This window comes from Theropithecus gelada, chromosome 13 (assembly GCF_003255815.1).
Source record: "Theropithecus gelada isolate Dixy chromosome 13, Tgel_1.0, whole genome shotgun sequence".
Taxonomy (NCBI): Eukaryota; Metazoa; Chordata; class Mammalia; order Primates; family Cercopithecidae; genus Theropithecus; species Theropithecus gelada.
Window position 1 is genome coordinate 37,999,311 of NC_037681.1, and position 15,749 is coordinate 38,015,059.

Consider the following 15,749-nt stretch of genomic DNA (forward strand, 5'->3'; position numbering starts at 1 on the left):
GAGGCGTAATACAGGACTGCTGCAGTCTTGCCTAGTTAAGTCCTCACACTTTGAGGGTCCCTAAGTCTCTGCTGCTGATTCACCCAAACACCTATTACTCTATATGAAACAAATTCAGACAACTTGTCTGTTTTTAGAAACATGACATTAGGGAAAACACACTTTAATAATCACGACTCAGGCTGAACACAAAATAACTTGAAAAAAATGGTGAAAAACCTCTAGTTCTTTCTCTTTCATATCCAGTTCTCGTTTCTTTTTATTTAAGGTATCCAGGTGTTCTTTTTGTTTTTCTTCATAATGTCGTTTCCCTCGTTTTTGGTTATCTACTTCAGAATCAGCAAGGTTTAATTCATCCTGTTTGAACAAAGCCAAAATAAAAGACTGTTTTAAAAAAATTTCCAGCATAGGTATAAAGATAATTAACAACTCAATAAAGTGGCTAGGATTATGCTGTTTGAAGAGGCAAGTGTTATTTTATCCATATGGGTCTGAATACAAGTGAGGAGTTTCCCAAATTAGGAAGTCACCTTAAATTCAAATTCTTATCTGAATTCCCCATATATTAAGGTACTTTCAGTTTTATTTTAATAAACCAGGCATTTTTTGGGGAATCCACATTAGCCTTTAAAAACTTAAAACAATGCAAGTGTTAGGTACTTACAGAGGACACCTGAAAAAGGATACCTGGTTTTAAAAAACGTGGGTCGGGGAAAAAGCAAGGATGTAAAAAAATTTAACTCTGATTTATTTAGTCATATCTGGTATAACTTCACAATTTTGAGCATAAAACACAACTGGAAAGAAGCCATCCCAAGATCACTTTAAAAACAAACAGTAGTAGATATAAGGTAAAGATGCATACTGTAATGCACAGCCACCACTGGAAAAATAAAACAAAGGGTATAGCTAAAAAACTGGGAGAAGAGATAAAGGAACACTCATAATTACTTGGTAATCTCAAAGGAAGGACATGAAGAGGGAAAGTATGAAGAACAACAAAAACAGGACAATTAAAAGCAAACAGTAGCTATTACTTCATGATGAATATAGAATGCTTTCTTTCTAAGAACAAGAGCAAGGTAAGGACTTCTAGTTTCATGGCTTCTATTCAACAATGTACTAAAGGTCAACAGTTCTTGGAAGTCCTGGCTAGTTCAATTAAAATAAAAGGAAATAGCATAAAAATCAGAAAAAAAAAAGCATAATACTGTATTTATACAAAAACAGATGATGGTATATAAATTCCAAAAGAATTTTAAACTAATAAGTAAGTTTAGAAAGGTTACTGGATACAGGTCAATACAAAATTCAGTAATGTATCTATATACTAGGAATAACTGAAAAATGAATTAAAACATTTACTATATCATGAAAAACAGCCAACACATATCCAGAATAAAGAACTCTTACAACTCAAAAATAAAAGACCCATAACCCAACTGTACAATGGGCAAAGATTTAAAGAGACATTTCCTCAAAGATAAACAAATGGCCAATAAGCACATGAAAACTACTAACAGTATTAGCCATAAGGAAAATACAAATCAAAATCACAATGAGATACCACTTCTCACTCACTAGCATGGTTAAAATTAAAAAGGCAGAAAATAACCAGCTGATAAGGATGTGGAGAAATTGGGACATTCAAACACTGTTGGTGAGAACGTTAAATGATACAGTCACTTTGGAAAGTTTCAAAGTTCTTCAAAATGCAGTGTAAGCACACAGCTTAGTAATTCCATTCCCAGGTATCTGAGACAAATGACAATACATATCTACCCAAAAACTTGTACATGAATGTTCGCAGCAGCAGCACCCAAATGTCCATCAACTGATGAACGCATAAATAAAATGTGAACTTGACTAGGCAATAAAAAGTAAGAAGGTTCTGACACATGCTACAACACGTATGAAACTTGAAAACATTATGCTAAGTTGAAGGAGCCAGTAAAAAAAGACCGCATATTATATGATTCTACTCATATGAAATATCTGGAATAGGCAAATCTATAGAGATAGAAAGTAGATTAGTCTTTGCCAGGGGATGGGGATAGGAGAGAACTGGGAGAGAATTGGGAGTGACTGTTAATCAGTACAGGTTTCTTTATTAGGTGATGAAAATGTTCTAAAACGGTGGAAATGGTTACACAAATCTGAATATATGAAAAATCATTGAACTATACACTTTAAATGGATAAATTTTACTGAACAATATATAAATAATGATTAGATCCTGTTGAGTTTTTCTATATCCTTGTTCACTTTTGGTATAGTTGTTCTATCAATTATTGAAGTTCTATAAGATTTTGGTAAGATTTTGCTTCTCATATGTTACAACTCTAGTATTTGTTGCACACATATTTAGAATTGCTATGTATTTTTGGTGGACTGAACCTTTTGTCATTACATAATGTCCTTGTTTGTCTCCGGTAATTTTATTTTGAAGTCCACTTCATCTGATTTTAATATAGCTACTCCTGCTTTCCTTTGATTATTATTTGCAGGATATACCATTTTCCATCCTTTTACTTTCAACCTGCCTATATGGCTGTATTTGAAGTGAGCTATTTATAGAGACCATATAGTCATGTTTTAATCTACTCTGTCCATATCTGTCTTTCATTTATTTAGACAGGTAAGTCTAAATTTAAGTCTGTCACTTTATTTTTTGTATTCTGTTTGTTGTTTACCTGTCTTCTCCTTCCTGCCTCATGTGTTTACTCCAACATACATTAAGGATTCCATCTCAACTTATCTGTAGTATGTTTTAGTGCACCTCCTTGTATAGCTTTTTTTAGAAGCTGCTGTAGGTATTATATTATATACACCAAACATCACAGTCTACTGGCATAATTATTTTACCAGTTTGAGAAGCATAGAAATCTTACCTCCCTTTTGTATCCCTTTTCTTTTCCCCATTTTAAATATGAGTCTTAAATACCTTCCTCTACATACATTTAGAATTATCTCAGATATTATAATTTTTGCTAGCCTTCTAAACATAATTTTTAAAACTCAAGAAGTAAAGTCTATTGCATTTTTTCCTATTTTTATCTCATTTTTTTTTTCCTTCCTGATGTTCCAAGATTCCCTCTTTTATTTTTCCTAACAAATTCTCTAAGTTTGCCTTTATCTGAGAATACCTTGATTTTTTCCTTTATTGCTTGGAAATATATTTGGTGGACACAGGGTTGACAGGTCATTTCGCACTCGAAAAATACGCCACTTCCATCTGGCCTCCATGGTTTCTTATGAGAAATATGCTGTCATTCAAAAATCCTTTTCTATATAAGGTTTTCTCTTGCTATCTGTAAGATCTTTTCTTTAATTTCCAGAAGTTTCACTATAATGTGTCTTATTGCAGATTACTTTGAGTTTATCTTGTTTTTGGTTTACTTACATTCTTTAATCTGTAAGTTTATGCTTTTTGCCAAATTTGGGAAGTGTTTAGCCATTATTTTTTTAAGTACTTCTTCAGTCATGCCCTCTTTTCCCTCACTTTCTAAGACTCCAACAATACAAATGTCAGCTATTCTGTTATAGTTTCACAGGTCCCTAAGATGTTGTTTGTTTGTTTCAGTCTATTTGTTTTTCTTCAGTTTATTTTTTCTCTGTTGATCAGATTTACGAGGAATAATAAGGGAATATTATGAAAAACTTCATGGCCAATTTTGTCTCAAAAAATACGAGCTAAAAATAAAGTCAATTGAATTCAGCCTGGAACATAATGAGATAGCTGACAAACAAGAGATGAGTAGTACTTTATTTCAAGTTGGCTTTTATAGCAACTAATCTTTGAGTTATTGAAGCAAAGCTGGGACAACAGAACAAGCAAGCACAGAGACATTCTACATGTACAAGATGTCTCTACTCCTGGTTCTGATTTTTAAAAATCATAAAGAGGTTAAAAAAAAAAAAAAGCTATAATCCTCTAGGAGAAATGGAAATTTGGTGATTTATTCTCCTAAAGGCATGAACAGAAGTGTTTAATACTAATTGATCTAATGATGAAAGTTTGGTTCCCACCATTCTTTATATTCGATTTTTATGCTACTATATTTACATTTAACCAGAAATTATTTTAGGCCAATACCCAATAAGTACACTGTGGATATAAAACTAAACCATAAAATACATACATAACAATATCAAAAATATATACCTTAAGTGGGTCGGCTAGCTCTGATAGTTGATTAATTTTTAATTTAATTGCATCATACTTATTTTCTGCTTCTATTTTCAGACTTTTAAGATGCTCCATATTTTCTTTTTGTTGCTCCATATGTTTCTCAACCATTTTCATTTTGCTTTTATTTTCCTGAGCTTCATCTTCCTGATAAAATTTAAACAGCATATAGGGTTAATTAAAACACTTTAAGCTTTCAAATAGAAGAAACATATAAATAATTCTGAGAGGAGAAACTATAGGCTATATGCAAATCACATCAAATACAAATAGAAAGAACACTAGAGTATTTTTATACTCTTAATGGTAAACTAGGAAGTAGAGGAAAACAAGCTGAATATTTAGGAGACAATATTCTGCTTAAGATCATAATCAAAAAGAGTAACTTTCATTCTATCTATTCATTTTTTCCAAACTATACTATATCTTGTGCCAGAGAATATGTTAGATGCTAAGTAAACAAAGATAAATAAGATATTATCCATATGTTTAAGAAATTTAGTTGGCCAGGTGCAGTGGCTCATGCCTGTAATCCCAGCACTTTGGGAGGTCGACACGGGTGGATCATCTAAGGTCAGGAGTTTGAGACCAGCCTGACCAACATGGTGAAAGCCCGTCTTTACTAAATACAAAAAATTAGCTGGGCATGGTAGCACATGCCTGTGTAATCCCAGCTACTTGGGAGGCTGAGCAGGAGAATTGCTTGAACCTGGGAGGCAGAGGTTACAGTGAGCCAAGATTGCACCACTGCACTCCAACCTGGGCAACAAGAGTGATACTCCATCTCAAAAAAATAATAATAATAAAAACGAAATTTAGTCTATCAATAAAAGGAATTAAAGCAGAAAAATAAAAAGCAGAAAGTGAAAAACAAGACTACTAGTAAAAAATGAAGAGAAATTCTAATCAGAGTAAAACTTCACCAGCACTGAGACTTATTCCATTTTGTGCACTGTTGTATTCCTTAGGAGTTAATATGCTTCCTGATACAGAGCACTCAATAAATATTTATTCATTTTAACAAAACTGCAATTTACCTAATTCACTGTTTGCTGAAACTCAGAAAAAGCTAAGTGTCATAAATAGACTCCTGAAAAAAAAATACAGTAAAAAATGTGTTGAATTAAAATGAAAAATACTGATTTGAAAAAAGGAAAAAAAAAAAGACACCAATCAGAACTGACTAAAAGATGATCCTGACATCTGTGCCCATTCATATTGATACTGATGAACTCTGAGAGTACCTATGTGAAAAACACTATGCTCAGTAGCAGGGTTTGATGGGCCCTTGTTTAGAAATATAATTAAGTTTGGGTAAAGCTTTTTTGCATGTGATAGAAGACAAAATCAATTATTATGCATGAAAGTTATATATACACACAACATTAAAAAATATGAAGGCTATATACCAGGTAGTTTTTACCTTCTTGGTGAATGGAGACAGCAATCATAAAGAGTAGCTTCAATTAAAAGAACTTTCTAAAAAAGCTGAGTAGATGCCATTAACCTGAACGGTGGCTTTATCCTTTAATATTACATTTAAATTGAAAAAAAGTATTTTACCAAAGTTGCAATATCTACAGACTGGTGTTCTTCTATGTTCTCAAGTTCCCGAATTTCAGAATTACTTTTTCTTATTTTCATCTAAAAGAAAAGTATTTGGATTTTAGTAACATAAAAAAAAATTTAAACCAAAAACCTTGGAAAGGATGTATTAATCTACAAAGCTCTACAATGTTGATGATACAGAAGGATTCCATAATTAATGAAAGGGGTACATTAGTATTAAATCAACCAAAAGAAATTACATATAAATTCTGCCATATCACTCTTCTATACTAATCCAAAAAGAGATGTAAGTAATCCATCTTAGCATTTTAAATGATGGCACTGTTGAGTCCATTGAGAAAAATTTTTCTGAAACATCCAAAGTCTCAAGTTATGGAATGATTATTCTAATCCAGTGGTTTTCCAAGTATGAGCCAAGTAACCTATGGGGGTTTCTGATATCCTTTCAGATAGTCTGTGAGGCCAAAACTATTTTCATAAAAACAATTAGACATTATTTGCCATTTTTATTAGCATTTTTTCATGAGTGTATATAAGGTTTATAAATGTATGATTTGTAATATCGCAACAGACTGCAAAAACTGATACAACTATTTAATTGAATTTTATTAAACTGAACATTAGAGACTTACAAAAATATTCCAATCTTCTCACAAAATCTTTTTGGTTTCAAAAATTTGTTTTTTTAAATAAAAAATATTTCTGTTAACTAAGTTTATTATTTTTAAATGATTTGATATGGTTTGGCTGTGTCCCTACCCAGATCTCACCTTGAATTTAAGTTCCCATAATCCCATGTGTTGTGGGAGGAACCTGATGGGAGATAACTGAACCATGGAGGCAGCTACCCCCTACTGTTCTTGTGGTAGTGAATAAGTCTCATGAGAGCTGATGGTTTTATAAGGGGTTTCCCCTTTTGCTTGGCTCTCTTTCTCTCGTGGCTGCCGCCATGTAAGACGTGCCTTTTGCCTTCTGCCATGATTGTGAGGCCTCCCCAGCCACGTGAAACTGTGAGTCCATTAATTACCCAGTCTCTATTATGTCTTTATCAGCAGCGTGAAAACAGACTAATACATGAATTAATAAATATTCTTAAATTTTGTTTTAAGTTTTAAAAATGTAAACGTTGATAGATATACCCACAGAAATGAAAGCTCTTTGATGAGTGTAAAGGGGCTTGAGGCCAAAAGGTCTGAGAATTACTCGAAGTTAATAATGGGATCTTAAAATCAACTTGGTAGTAGTAAGTTGAAAAAAAAACAAAAGAATGTTTATTTATTTTTTTACCTCCAGTTCTTTATAATGTAGTTGGCACCTTTTAAGAAGTTCCTCATTGCGTTTAATATCTTTTTCAAGGTCAGATAAATGTTGCTGAAGATTTAATATCTGGGCCATCTTATTTTCAACCTCATTCTCCAAGTCACTTGATAGGAAAGGAGAAGATAAAAAATACTTCAAACCTTTTTCTCAATATTACAAATACTTTAGACCGTTACAAAGAAAGCCTTATTTATAGTAAGTTATGTGCAAAATCCTTTTCAGTTAAACTAGTTCTATAATCCTACCAAGCTATTAATCATGAAAATCTACTGCAGACATTGCAAAAAACATTCTAAACAGGAATCAAGTTTTACTTATTTCCTTAACAAGTAGAGTTTACTCTTGAACAAAGCAGGGTTTGAAAGATGTGGGTCCACTTATACACAGATTTTCTTCCGCCTCTGTCACCCCTGACACAGTAAGACCAACCACTCCTTTTCCTCACCTTATTCAATGTGAAGAATAAGGATAAAGACCTTAATGATGATCTACTTTTATTTAATTAATAGTAAATATATTTTCTCTTCCTTATGATTTTCTTAACATACTCTTTTCTGTAGCTAATTGTATTGTAAGAATATAATATATGATACACTGTATGGTACAATATACTGTATTTATAGTATATTGTATAATATACTATGCTGTATATACTGTATTATAAGAATACAGTACATAATACATATAACATCTAAAATATATATTAATTGATTACTTATGTTATCAGTAAGGCTTCCAGTCAACAGTAGGCTATTAAGTTTCTGGGGAGTCAAAAGTTATACACAGACTTTGACTGCACTGTGGGTCAGTGCCCCTAACCTCTGCACTGTTCAAGGGTCAAATGTACTTATGACTTCTGTGTGCCAGTATTACGCACAGTGGTAGACAGAAGTAGAAACAGAATTAAGATGTGACTCTGAAAAAAAAATCAGGAAATAAACTATAACATTAAAATGTGAACAGGACACTATATTATATATCCACAGTACTATAGGAGCATAAGAGTGAATCTGGGAGAAGAGATAACTGAATTGTATTCTCTAATTTTTCATCACGTGGACCAACTAGGGGAGAAGATAAGAAACACAAAAAGGCACAGAGAGTGATTAAAACAGATAAAACTAATAGCTTAATACTTCCGTTGGTGAATAAACACTACGAATGTGTGAGGAGTGAAGGGGAAGAAGAAGATGACAATAAAAAGATACGGAGAATAAATAAAGTACCAGATTCCAAATTCATAAAAAAGTGTCCCCATATGGCAGAGTCAACTGGCTTCAGAAGTGATCTTTTCCTCACTAATCCAAGTATCTGTCTTCCAAAGCTGTGTGCTTGGTGGAAGAGAACTACCTTTGCAGTTAAGAACAACTTTTCCCTAGTCTGGGGGATATTCCCTGGAGCTGGCCATATTCCACTGAGATGCATATTTCTCCACATTTTAACATCTCTGAAATCTGAAACCATTTTGCAGTCTGTGGTTCAATTAGTATTTATTTCCTTTTTACTGGTACATAAGATAATAGTATATACAACATTTACTGGTATGTAAAATAACCGTGCTACCTTGCTAGAATTTTTAAATTAAAAAAAAAAGGCTCAATAAATGTTAGCTGAATAAATGATAAAAATGGGGAAAGGAATAGTGCAATTTCTGATAAAAATGGGGCCAGGAGGAACATTTAATATGGCTCCTCAGGATTGAATATGAAATATTTATCATATATAAACCTAAACTTTTATTAACAAATAGTAATTTTGCTTAAAAAAAAATGGCTGGGCATGGTGGCTCACGCCTGTAATCTCAGCACTTTGGGAGGCTGAGGCGGGCAGATCACTTGAGGTCAGGAGTTCGAGACCAGCCTGATCAACATGATGAAACCTTGTCTCTACCAAAAAGTACAGAAATTAGCCAGGTGTGGTGACATGTGCCTGTAGTCCCAGCTTCTCAGGAGGCTGAAGCAGGAAAATAGCTTGAACTTGGGAGGCGGAGGTTGCAGTGAGCCGAGATTACACCACTGCACTCCAGCCTGGTCAACAGACCCTGTCTCAAAAAATAAAATAAAATAAAAATAAAAGTTGCCCGGCCAGGTGCAATGGCTTAACCCTGTAATCTCAGCACTTTGGGAGGTGGACGTGGGTAGATCACTTGAAGCCAGGAGTTTGAGACCAGCCTGGTCAACATGGTGAAACCCTGTCTCTAAAAACATTAGTTGGGCATGGTGGCGCTTGCCTGTATTCCCAGCTACTCAGTTGGCTAAGGCACAGGAATCACTTGAACACTGGAGGTAGAGGCTGCAGTGAGCCAAGATCCTGCCACTGCACTCTAGCCTGGGTGACAGAGTGAGACCCTGTCTCAAAAAAAAAAAAACAAAACTGCGAAGTAAACAAACTTTAGAAACTACAGCCTAAACCAAAAATGAAAACCAACAAAATAAGCAAGACAATATTGTTATTATACAATTTTTCTGAACATATAGAATAAATTGAAGCAATCAATGTAACCTGCATTAATAAAACTAATAAATTTTACAACTTTCTTTTTACTGGGTAAAACTAATTCCTATACATTTTCATATAATGTTCCTCCTTAGTTTTTTTAATGAGTTTTTACATAGAGAACATGTTACCTAACGAAAACTATATTAAGCCTGAGTTGAGTATGTGAGTTGTTTGTGTGGGATGAATACATATTCCCCGAAAGCCTATCTAAAATTGTATACTTGTCACTCTCTTGCCCCATACTATGCTTTATTTGTCTCCACAGCACTGATCACCACCTAACCTAGTATTCATTTACAGTCTATCTTCCCCTTAATTTAAGATCCAGTAGAGAAATTATGTATATCAATACTTTGTTTCCTTATGTGTCTTGTGCCTTGATTAGTGACTAGAATATCAGATAGCCATTAAATATCTGTTGTTTGAAGAACAAATAAAAGAATAAAATTTTAAGAGCATGCTTCAGAAGATTACATTAAAATGTTACAGCATTTTAACAACTCAAAAATTCACAGGTAATTTTTTTTTATGAACCACCCTGGTAATCATTCTAAGGGCTTGGTTACACATTATGTGCACTTTTATAACTGAAAACTGCATTAAGATAATAAACAAAAGCAAGTGCCACAACACCAAGGTGCTTGTCATTCAACTTTTTCTATTGCTAATTGAAGTTTTACTAAACTCTCCAACATCCATTATGGTATTATGGTTATTTTCCTTTCTTCTGCTCTCATAATCACATAAAAATGACTAGAAGAAATCTATTTCAACAAAACTCTCATTTCCCCTACACATAAAAGTCATTTATAATTTATTATTATTATTTTTTTTGCTCAGTTTTCTTAGATATTTCTTTTAAGTCCTAAGTTCTTCTACTGAAGATCTTCTAAGTCATTAATTCAGGCCCAAAACGTCAATTCATCAATTGAATGAATTCAGTTAAGCAATCATGGGGTTTTTTTTTGATACCAAAATGTCTTTTTGCATGTTCTTGAATCTCTTATTAGTTTTTCGTTTAACTTCTCAATTTGTCTCTTCTAGCAGCTGTATTTTCCTAGGCATGTGTTCTAATCATGTCAATTGATCTTCTTTCTAGAACTGTGCAACTCAAAGTACCAATCAGGGACATTATAAGGAGCTTGAGCCAGAATGTAAACCAGTCTGCTGTATCCTCTCTTAGACAAATCAGCAAAATTAAACAGTGAGCACAGTGATGTAGCTGATTTACATTCTGAGTCAAGCTCCTATCCCCTTGAGGACAAGCAACAAATAGTGTACAAATGAGCTAGTTGAGGGAATACGTTCTGGATTATCAGTCCTGAATGCTGTTGTCGAAGTGATGATGCAAGATAACTGTGAACCTCGAATTCTATAACTAGCTAAGTGATGTTTTAAGACTAAGCACTGAGATAGATTACTCCCGTCCTCACTGAAACAACCACTGGAAGAGTAATATGAAAGAAAATGAACCCCAAAGGAAGCAGTGGGAATAATACAGTAAAGTTAAACTTGACTCTAACCTTATTTCAGAATCCACATCTCTGCTTAGGAACTTAGGTCTTGTATTTTCAGATGAATAATAACGTCCTGCAAAAACTTGATCACCCTCAGCAGTAAAAGCTTCTCTACAATTTTTGGGTGGCTTTTGGGACTGCATTACTGCACGAGCTACAGAATTATTCTAAAAGAATAGAAAAAAATAAATTTTTTAAAACGATGTGAAAATTTTTCTGATGTACAGAATTTCAAAATGTTACTCATCCTTATTATTTTAATATGATTCAAGTATTCTTTTTAAAACATTCAAATAATTTTATAAAGTTAAATATAAGAATTTTAACACTTTCAAGGTTAGAAGAATTAAAACTATTTAAAAAGTCTTAAAACAGTTTAGTAAACAATGTTTCATGACAAATTGGTGTATATTTATTTTTAAATTTGAGTATTATCCATTTAAAAGTTAAAACTATTTTAAGTGCTTTTTAATGTGAAAATACAGACTTTAGACCAGTTCATACTAATTATTTTTTCTAAATGACTTTTACACCCTAGAAAAGATATGAATGAATAGCAAATTCCAATAAAAGATTACCATACTGAAAAATGTACGGAAAGTCTGGAAATATTTAAGCCCTGGAGGAAGTGAAAGAAGATTAGGTTAATTAAGGCCTAATCAACCTCTCTGGGGACAGACCTTTACAACAGGGCTTTATTATTTATTTTTTCAAGTACTATTCTAAAATATGAGAGAGTAGAACACACAAATAACTACAATATGAACATATGTATATATATACACACACACACACACATTTGAGTTATCTAGACCCTTCTTAGCTTCTGTTAATGAGAAAAAAAGACTTTTGTTTGTCTTGATTACAAATTTGTTTCAAATAACAAGACAATATAAATCACCTTGTCCCTTCTCAGCAAATTTATGCCAACAGAGGAAACAAAATATGGTGATCTAATCTAACAAGCACATAAAAATACCTACACAGATAAACAGTAAATATTGATTTATCTAACAGAGTACAAAGTTATATGAAAAAGAAGTCATAAGATATCAAGCAAAATACTTCATTTAAGTAGAATGATAATAATATATGTATCTGTAAGGGCAAATAAAGAATAAATTTGGCAGCTAAATAAGAATGAACAAAAAAATTTTATCACACCATGCACCAAAAGAATAACATGCATTTGTGAAATGATTTTATAAAGAACAGCCAAAAGTTATAAAGTTCCATGGGGCAGAAAACATACAAATCAATCAGTTTCTATATTACCCTATCGATTTTCCTATCAGGTAAAAGTACAATAGTGAAACACATCAACAACTCTATGATAAAAGGAGACCTGGAATTTATATAATCATCTTCAGTTTTAAAAATTTAACAATGACATAAAATACAGCAAAGATCTGGTGGTCTTACTTTGATTAGTAGCACTGTCTCTATGCCTCTCATGTCAATTAGGCTATTTGCCACGACCGCATTATCTATTTCTAAAGCTGTCAGAACTGTTGGAAACTCTGGATGATAAGCAGCTCTAGGAGACAAAAAGACAGAAGGATTAACTTAGCAAATTTTAATTAAAATATATATATATGAAAATTGTGTATATATATACATATAATAGAGTATATATATTTCCATATATATTTGTAACAGGGGGAGATTATAAATAACCAGACAATATCAACTACCTGGTAACATTTGAAAACACAGGTTTTCAAATATATAGAGGTTTATTTATTTAGCATTTATATAATACTATGTGTTAGGCACTGTTCTAAGCATGTTACAAACATTAGCTCATTCAATCCTTTTAACAATCACATAAGATAAATAGTAATATTCTCTCCACATTTTTTTCAGATGAGGATGCTTCAGAGAGTTGAGTATGTTCCCCATCGTCACGAAGATAGTTATGTAACTGGGCTAGGATTTAAACCAGGCAGTTCAGCTCTACAGTCCAGATTCTTAATCAATATGCCCTGCTGCCTACTATAATTAATAATTACAATTTCCTTAAATCTCATACAGTTATCATACATAAACATAAAAGTCAATTATTTAAAATTCATTATAAATAGCTAAACAATTTTTTCCCTGATATAAGAAAAGAAAAATTGAAGCAAAGTTTATTACCAACACAGAGGAAATATGAAAGAAAAGATATTCTTAGGAATTGTAATTTGGGCTCATGAAAGAGACAATCTTTCAACTAAAATGTAAACATGTAAGCTATTAATAGCACTGAAAAATGAACACACTAAGAATAGGAGGTACAGGAGCAATGAATGGCTGAGGAGGAGATGGTGGTAGTATTCTTAGTGCTTTTCTAGTCCTAGAATTCCAAAACAAAGTATCTTTGCATGCATGTTTTATACCTACTCATCCATTAATTCAACACATATTTAGTGAGCACCTACTTTGTGGCAGGTGCTGTTCCAGAGGATAAAGGGAGCAGTATACAAAACAGACTACACCCTGTTCATGGAGCTTACATTTTTTTGAAGGAAGACAGAGAATAAAGAAAAAGAACGAAGGGAAAGGCAGCTTATGGTGCTTTTTTACACACACACACACACACACAAAGACTAGAAAAAGCCTCACTAAGATAACACTGGGCAGATACCTGAGGAAATGAGAGAGTCACATAAGTAACCTTAGAAGACCATTCCGGACGAGGGAAGAGCAATCATGAAGACCCTAAAAGATGTGTCAGAGAAGCAAGGAGACAGACTGCCACAGTGGACAGATCAGGGAGGGAAGTGCTTCTAGAGACAGGATAAGAAAGATGGTGAGAGGACAGATCATCCAAGCCTAGAGGTCACAGTCACGCCTGTGATAAGGAAAACAGCAAAGTTTAGAGTCCTTTGAGCAGAGGCACAACATGACCTGACTTTCCGTTGGCTGCTGTACTGAAACTGTGGTGCCAAGTAACCAGAAGCAGGGAGATCAGCCTGTAAATCCTCAAGGGAAACATGATGATGGCGTGAGCCGGTGTAGTCACCACACAAGTGGTCAGATCTTGGATATATTTCTAAAGTACAGCCAGTAGGATGTGGGGTAGCAGAAAGGAGTCAAGAGGCCGGGCGCGGTGGCTCAAACCTGTAATCCCAGCACTTTGGGAGGCCGAGACGGGTGGATCACGAGGTCAGGAGATCAAGACCATCCTGGCTAACACGGTGAAACCCCATCTCTACTTAAAAAAACACAAAAAAACTAGCCGGGCGAGGTGGCGGGTGCCTGTAGTCCCAGTTACTTGGGAGGCTGAGGCAGAAGAATGGCGTAAACCCGGGAGGCGGAGCTTGCAGTGAGCTGAGATCCGGCCACTTCAGCCTGAGCAACAGAGTGAGACTCCGTCTCAAAAAAAAAAAGGAATCAAGAATGACTCTGCAATAGGGAAATGAAGATGGAGATTACTGAAAGTGCAGGTTTTGGGGTGGAAATCCGGAGTATGGCTTTCAGACATGTCAAGTTTGAAATGCTTATTGGGCATCTAAGTGGAAAATACATATTAAGTATATTATATCCTAGAGTTCAGAAGAAAAAGGCAACCTACAAATATAGTTTCACAGTCATCAATGTATGATCTGTAAAGTCATGAAATCAGATGAGTTCACCTAGGGAGAAGCGCAGGCCAAGAAGAGTTCTGGAGCGCTGGTACAGTCAGCAGTAAGGAGGAAGCAGCAAAAGACACCAAAAACGAACGCCTAGAGAATTAGGAAAATGAGAAGAGTGAGGCCCTTGGTGCCAAGTGAAAAAGGGTTTCAGGAAGAATGAAAGGATCAAGGGCAAATACTGCCAGTAAGTAAAATTAGTGAATAGTAATGACTTTGAGTTAATTGAGTTAAGCAAAGTGAGGCTTGCTGATGCCTTGATGAGAGCTGTTTTGGCATGTGATGAAATTATAAAGTTTGACTGGAGAAGGTTCAAGAAAGAAGGTAGAGAGAAATTAGAGACATAGACAATTCCTTTGAGTTTTTCCTGAAAAGGGAAGCAGAGAAAAGAGACAGTAGCAGGTAAATGGCTTTTTGGGACAGATCTCAGGTGGAAATAAAAACAAGGATAAGAAAGAATAGGGTGTGGAAGCTCTAGAAATGTCAGGCAGTCAATGAAACAAAGTAGAGAACAAGGAGATAAAGAAAGGGAGTAGAAGTCTAAGAGGGGAGGGTGTGGTAGGCAGTTCTGGTGAAATGCAGACTCTCGCCAGCCTGTGGAGAGCACAGGTTTTGAAACTAGGAAGGAGTCACCATTTTTGGGCAGCCACAGGCCATCATTACATGAAGTTGTTACTACCAGTTTGCTCTAAAGCACCAAGTCACGACTATCTCTTCCTTTGGCTATTTGTCCCTGGGATTTACTTCATACTGGCTTATGTTACAATTAATAGTATGTTGAGGGAGGATACAAAAGCAGTCTAGCAGAGCAAAAAGTAGAAAGGAACATTAGCAATGAGATGTTGGTGAGAAGGGACAAGAAGAAGAAAATAGGACATAGGTTCACAAACAATGTTAAGCAGAAAGTCTAAACAAAACATACTGACAAAGGAAAACGTGCACAGAAAATCCAGGCAAGTATAATAGGCCTCACTGGTAAGCGGAGTTACAGGACAAAATGATTTTTCCATCCTAATTATATTTAAATCATTTGATAAA

At 34.3% G+C, this 15,749-nt stretch overlaps 1 protein-coding gene across 1 annotated transcript in view; it reads right to left on the reverse strand.

Annotated features, from left to right (window-relative positions):
* Nucleotides 1-15,749, reverse strand: part of SMC6 (structural maintenance of chromosomes 6) — an 89,883-nt gene that overhangs the window by 29,534 nt on the left and 44,600 nt on the right. Inside the window, exons 17-22 of the mRNA XM_025354290.1 lie at nt 12,517-12,631; nt 11,101-11,261; nt 7,046-7,181; nt 5,753-5,833; nt 4,166-4,336; nt 220-357 (exon numbers count right to left, since the gene is read on the reverse strand). Coding sequence (XP_025210075.1) covers nt 220-357; nt 4,166-4,336; nt 5,753-5,833; nt 7,046-7,181; nt 11,101-11,261; nt 12,517-12,631 — 802 coding nt within the window. The remainder of the gene's footprint in view (nt 1-219; nt 358-4,165; nt 4,337-5,752; nt 5,834-7,045; nt 7,182-11,100; nt 11,262-12,516; nt 12,632-15,749) is intronic.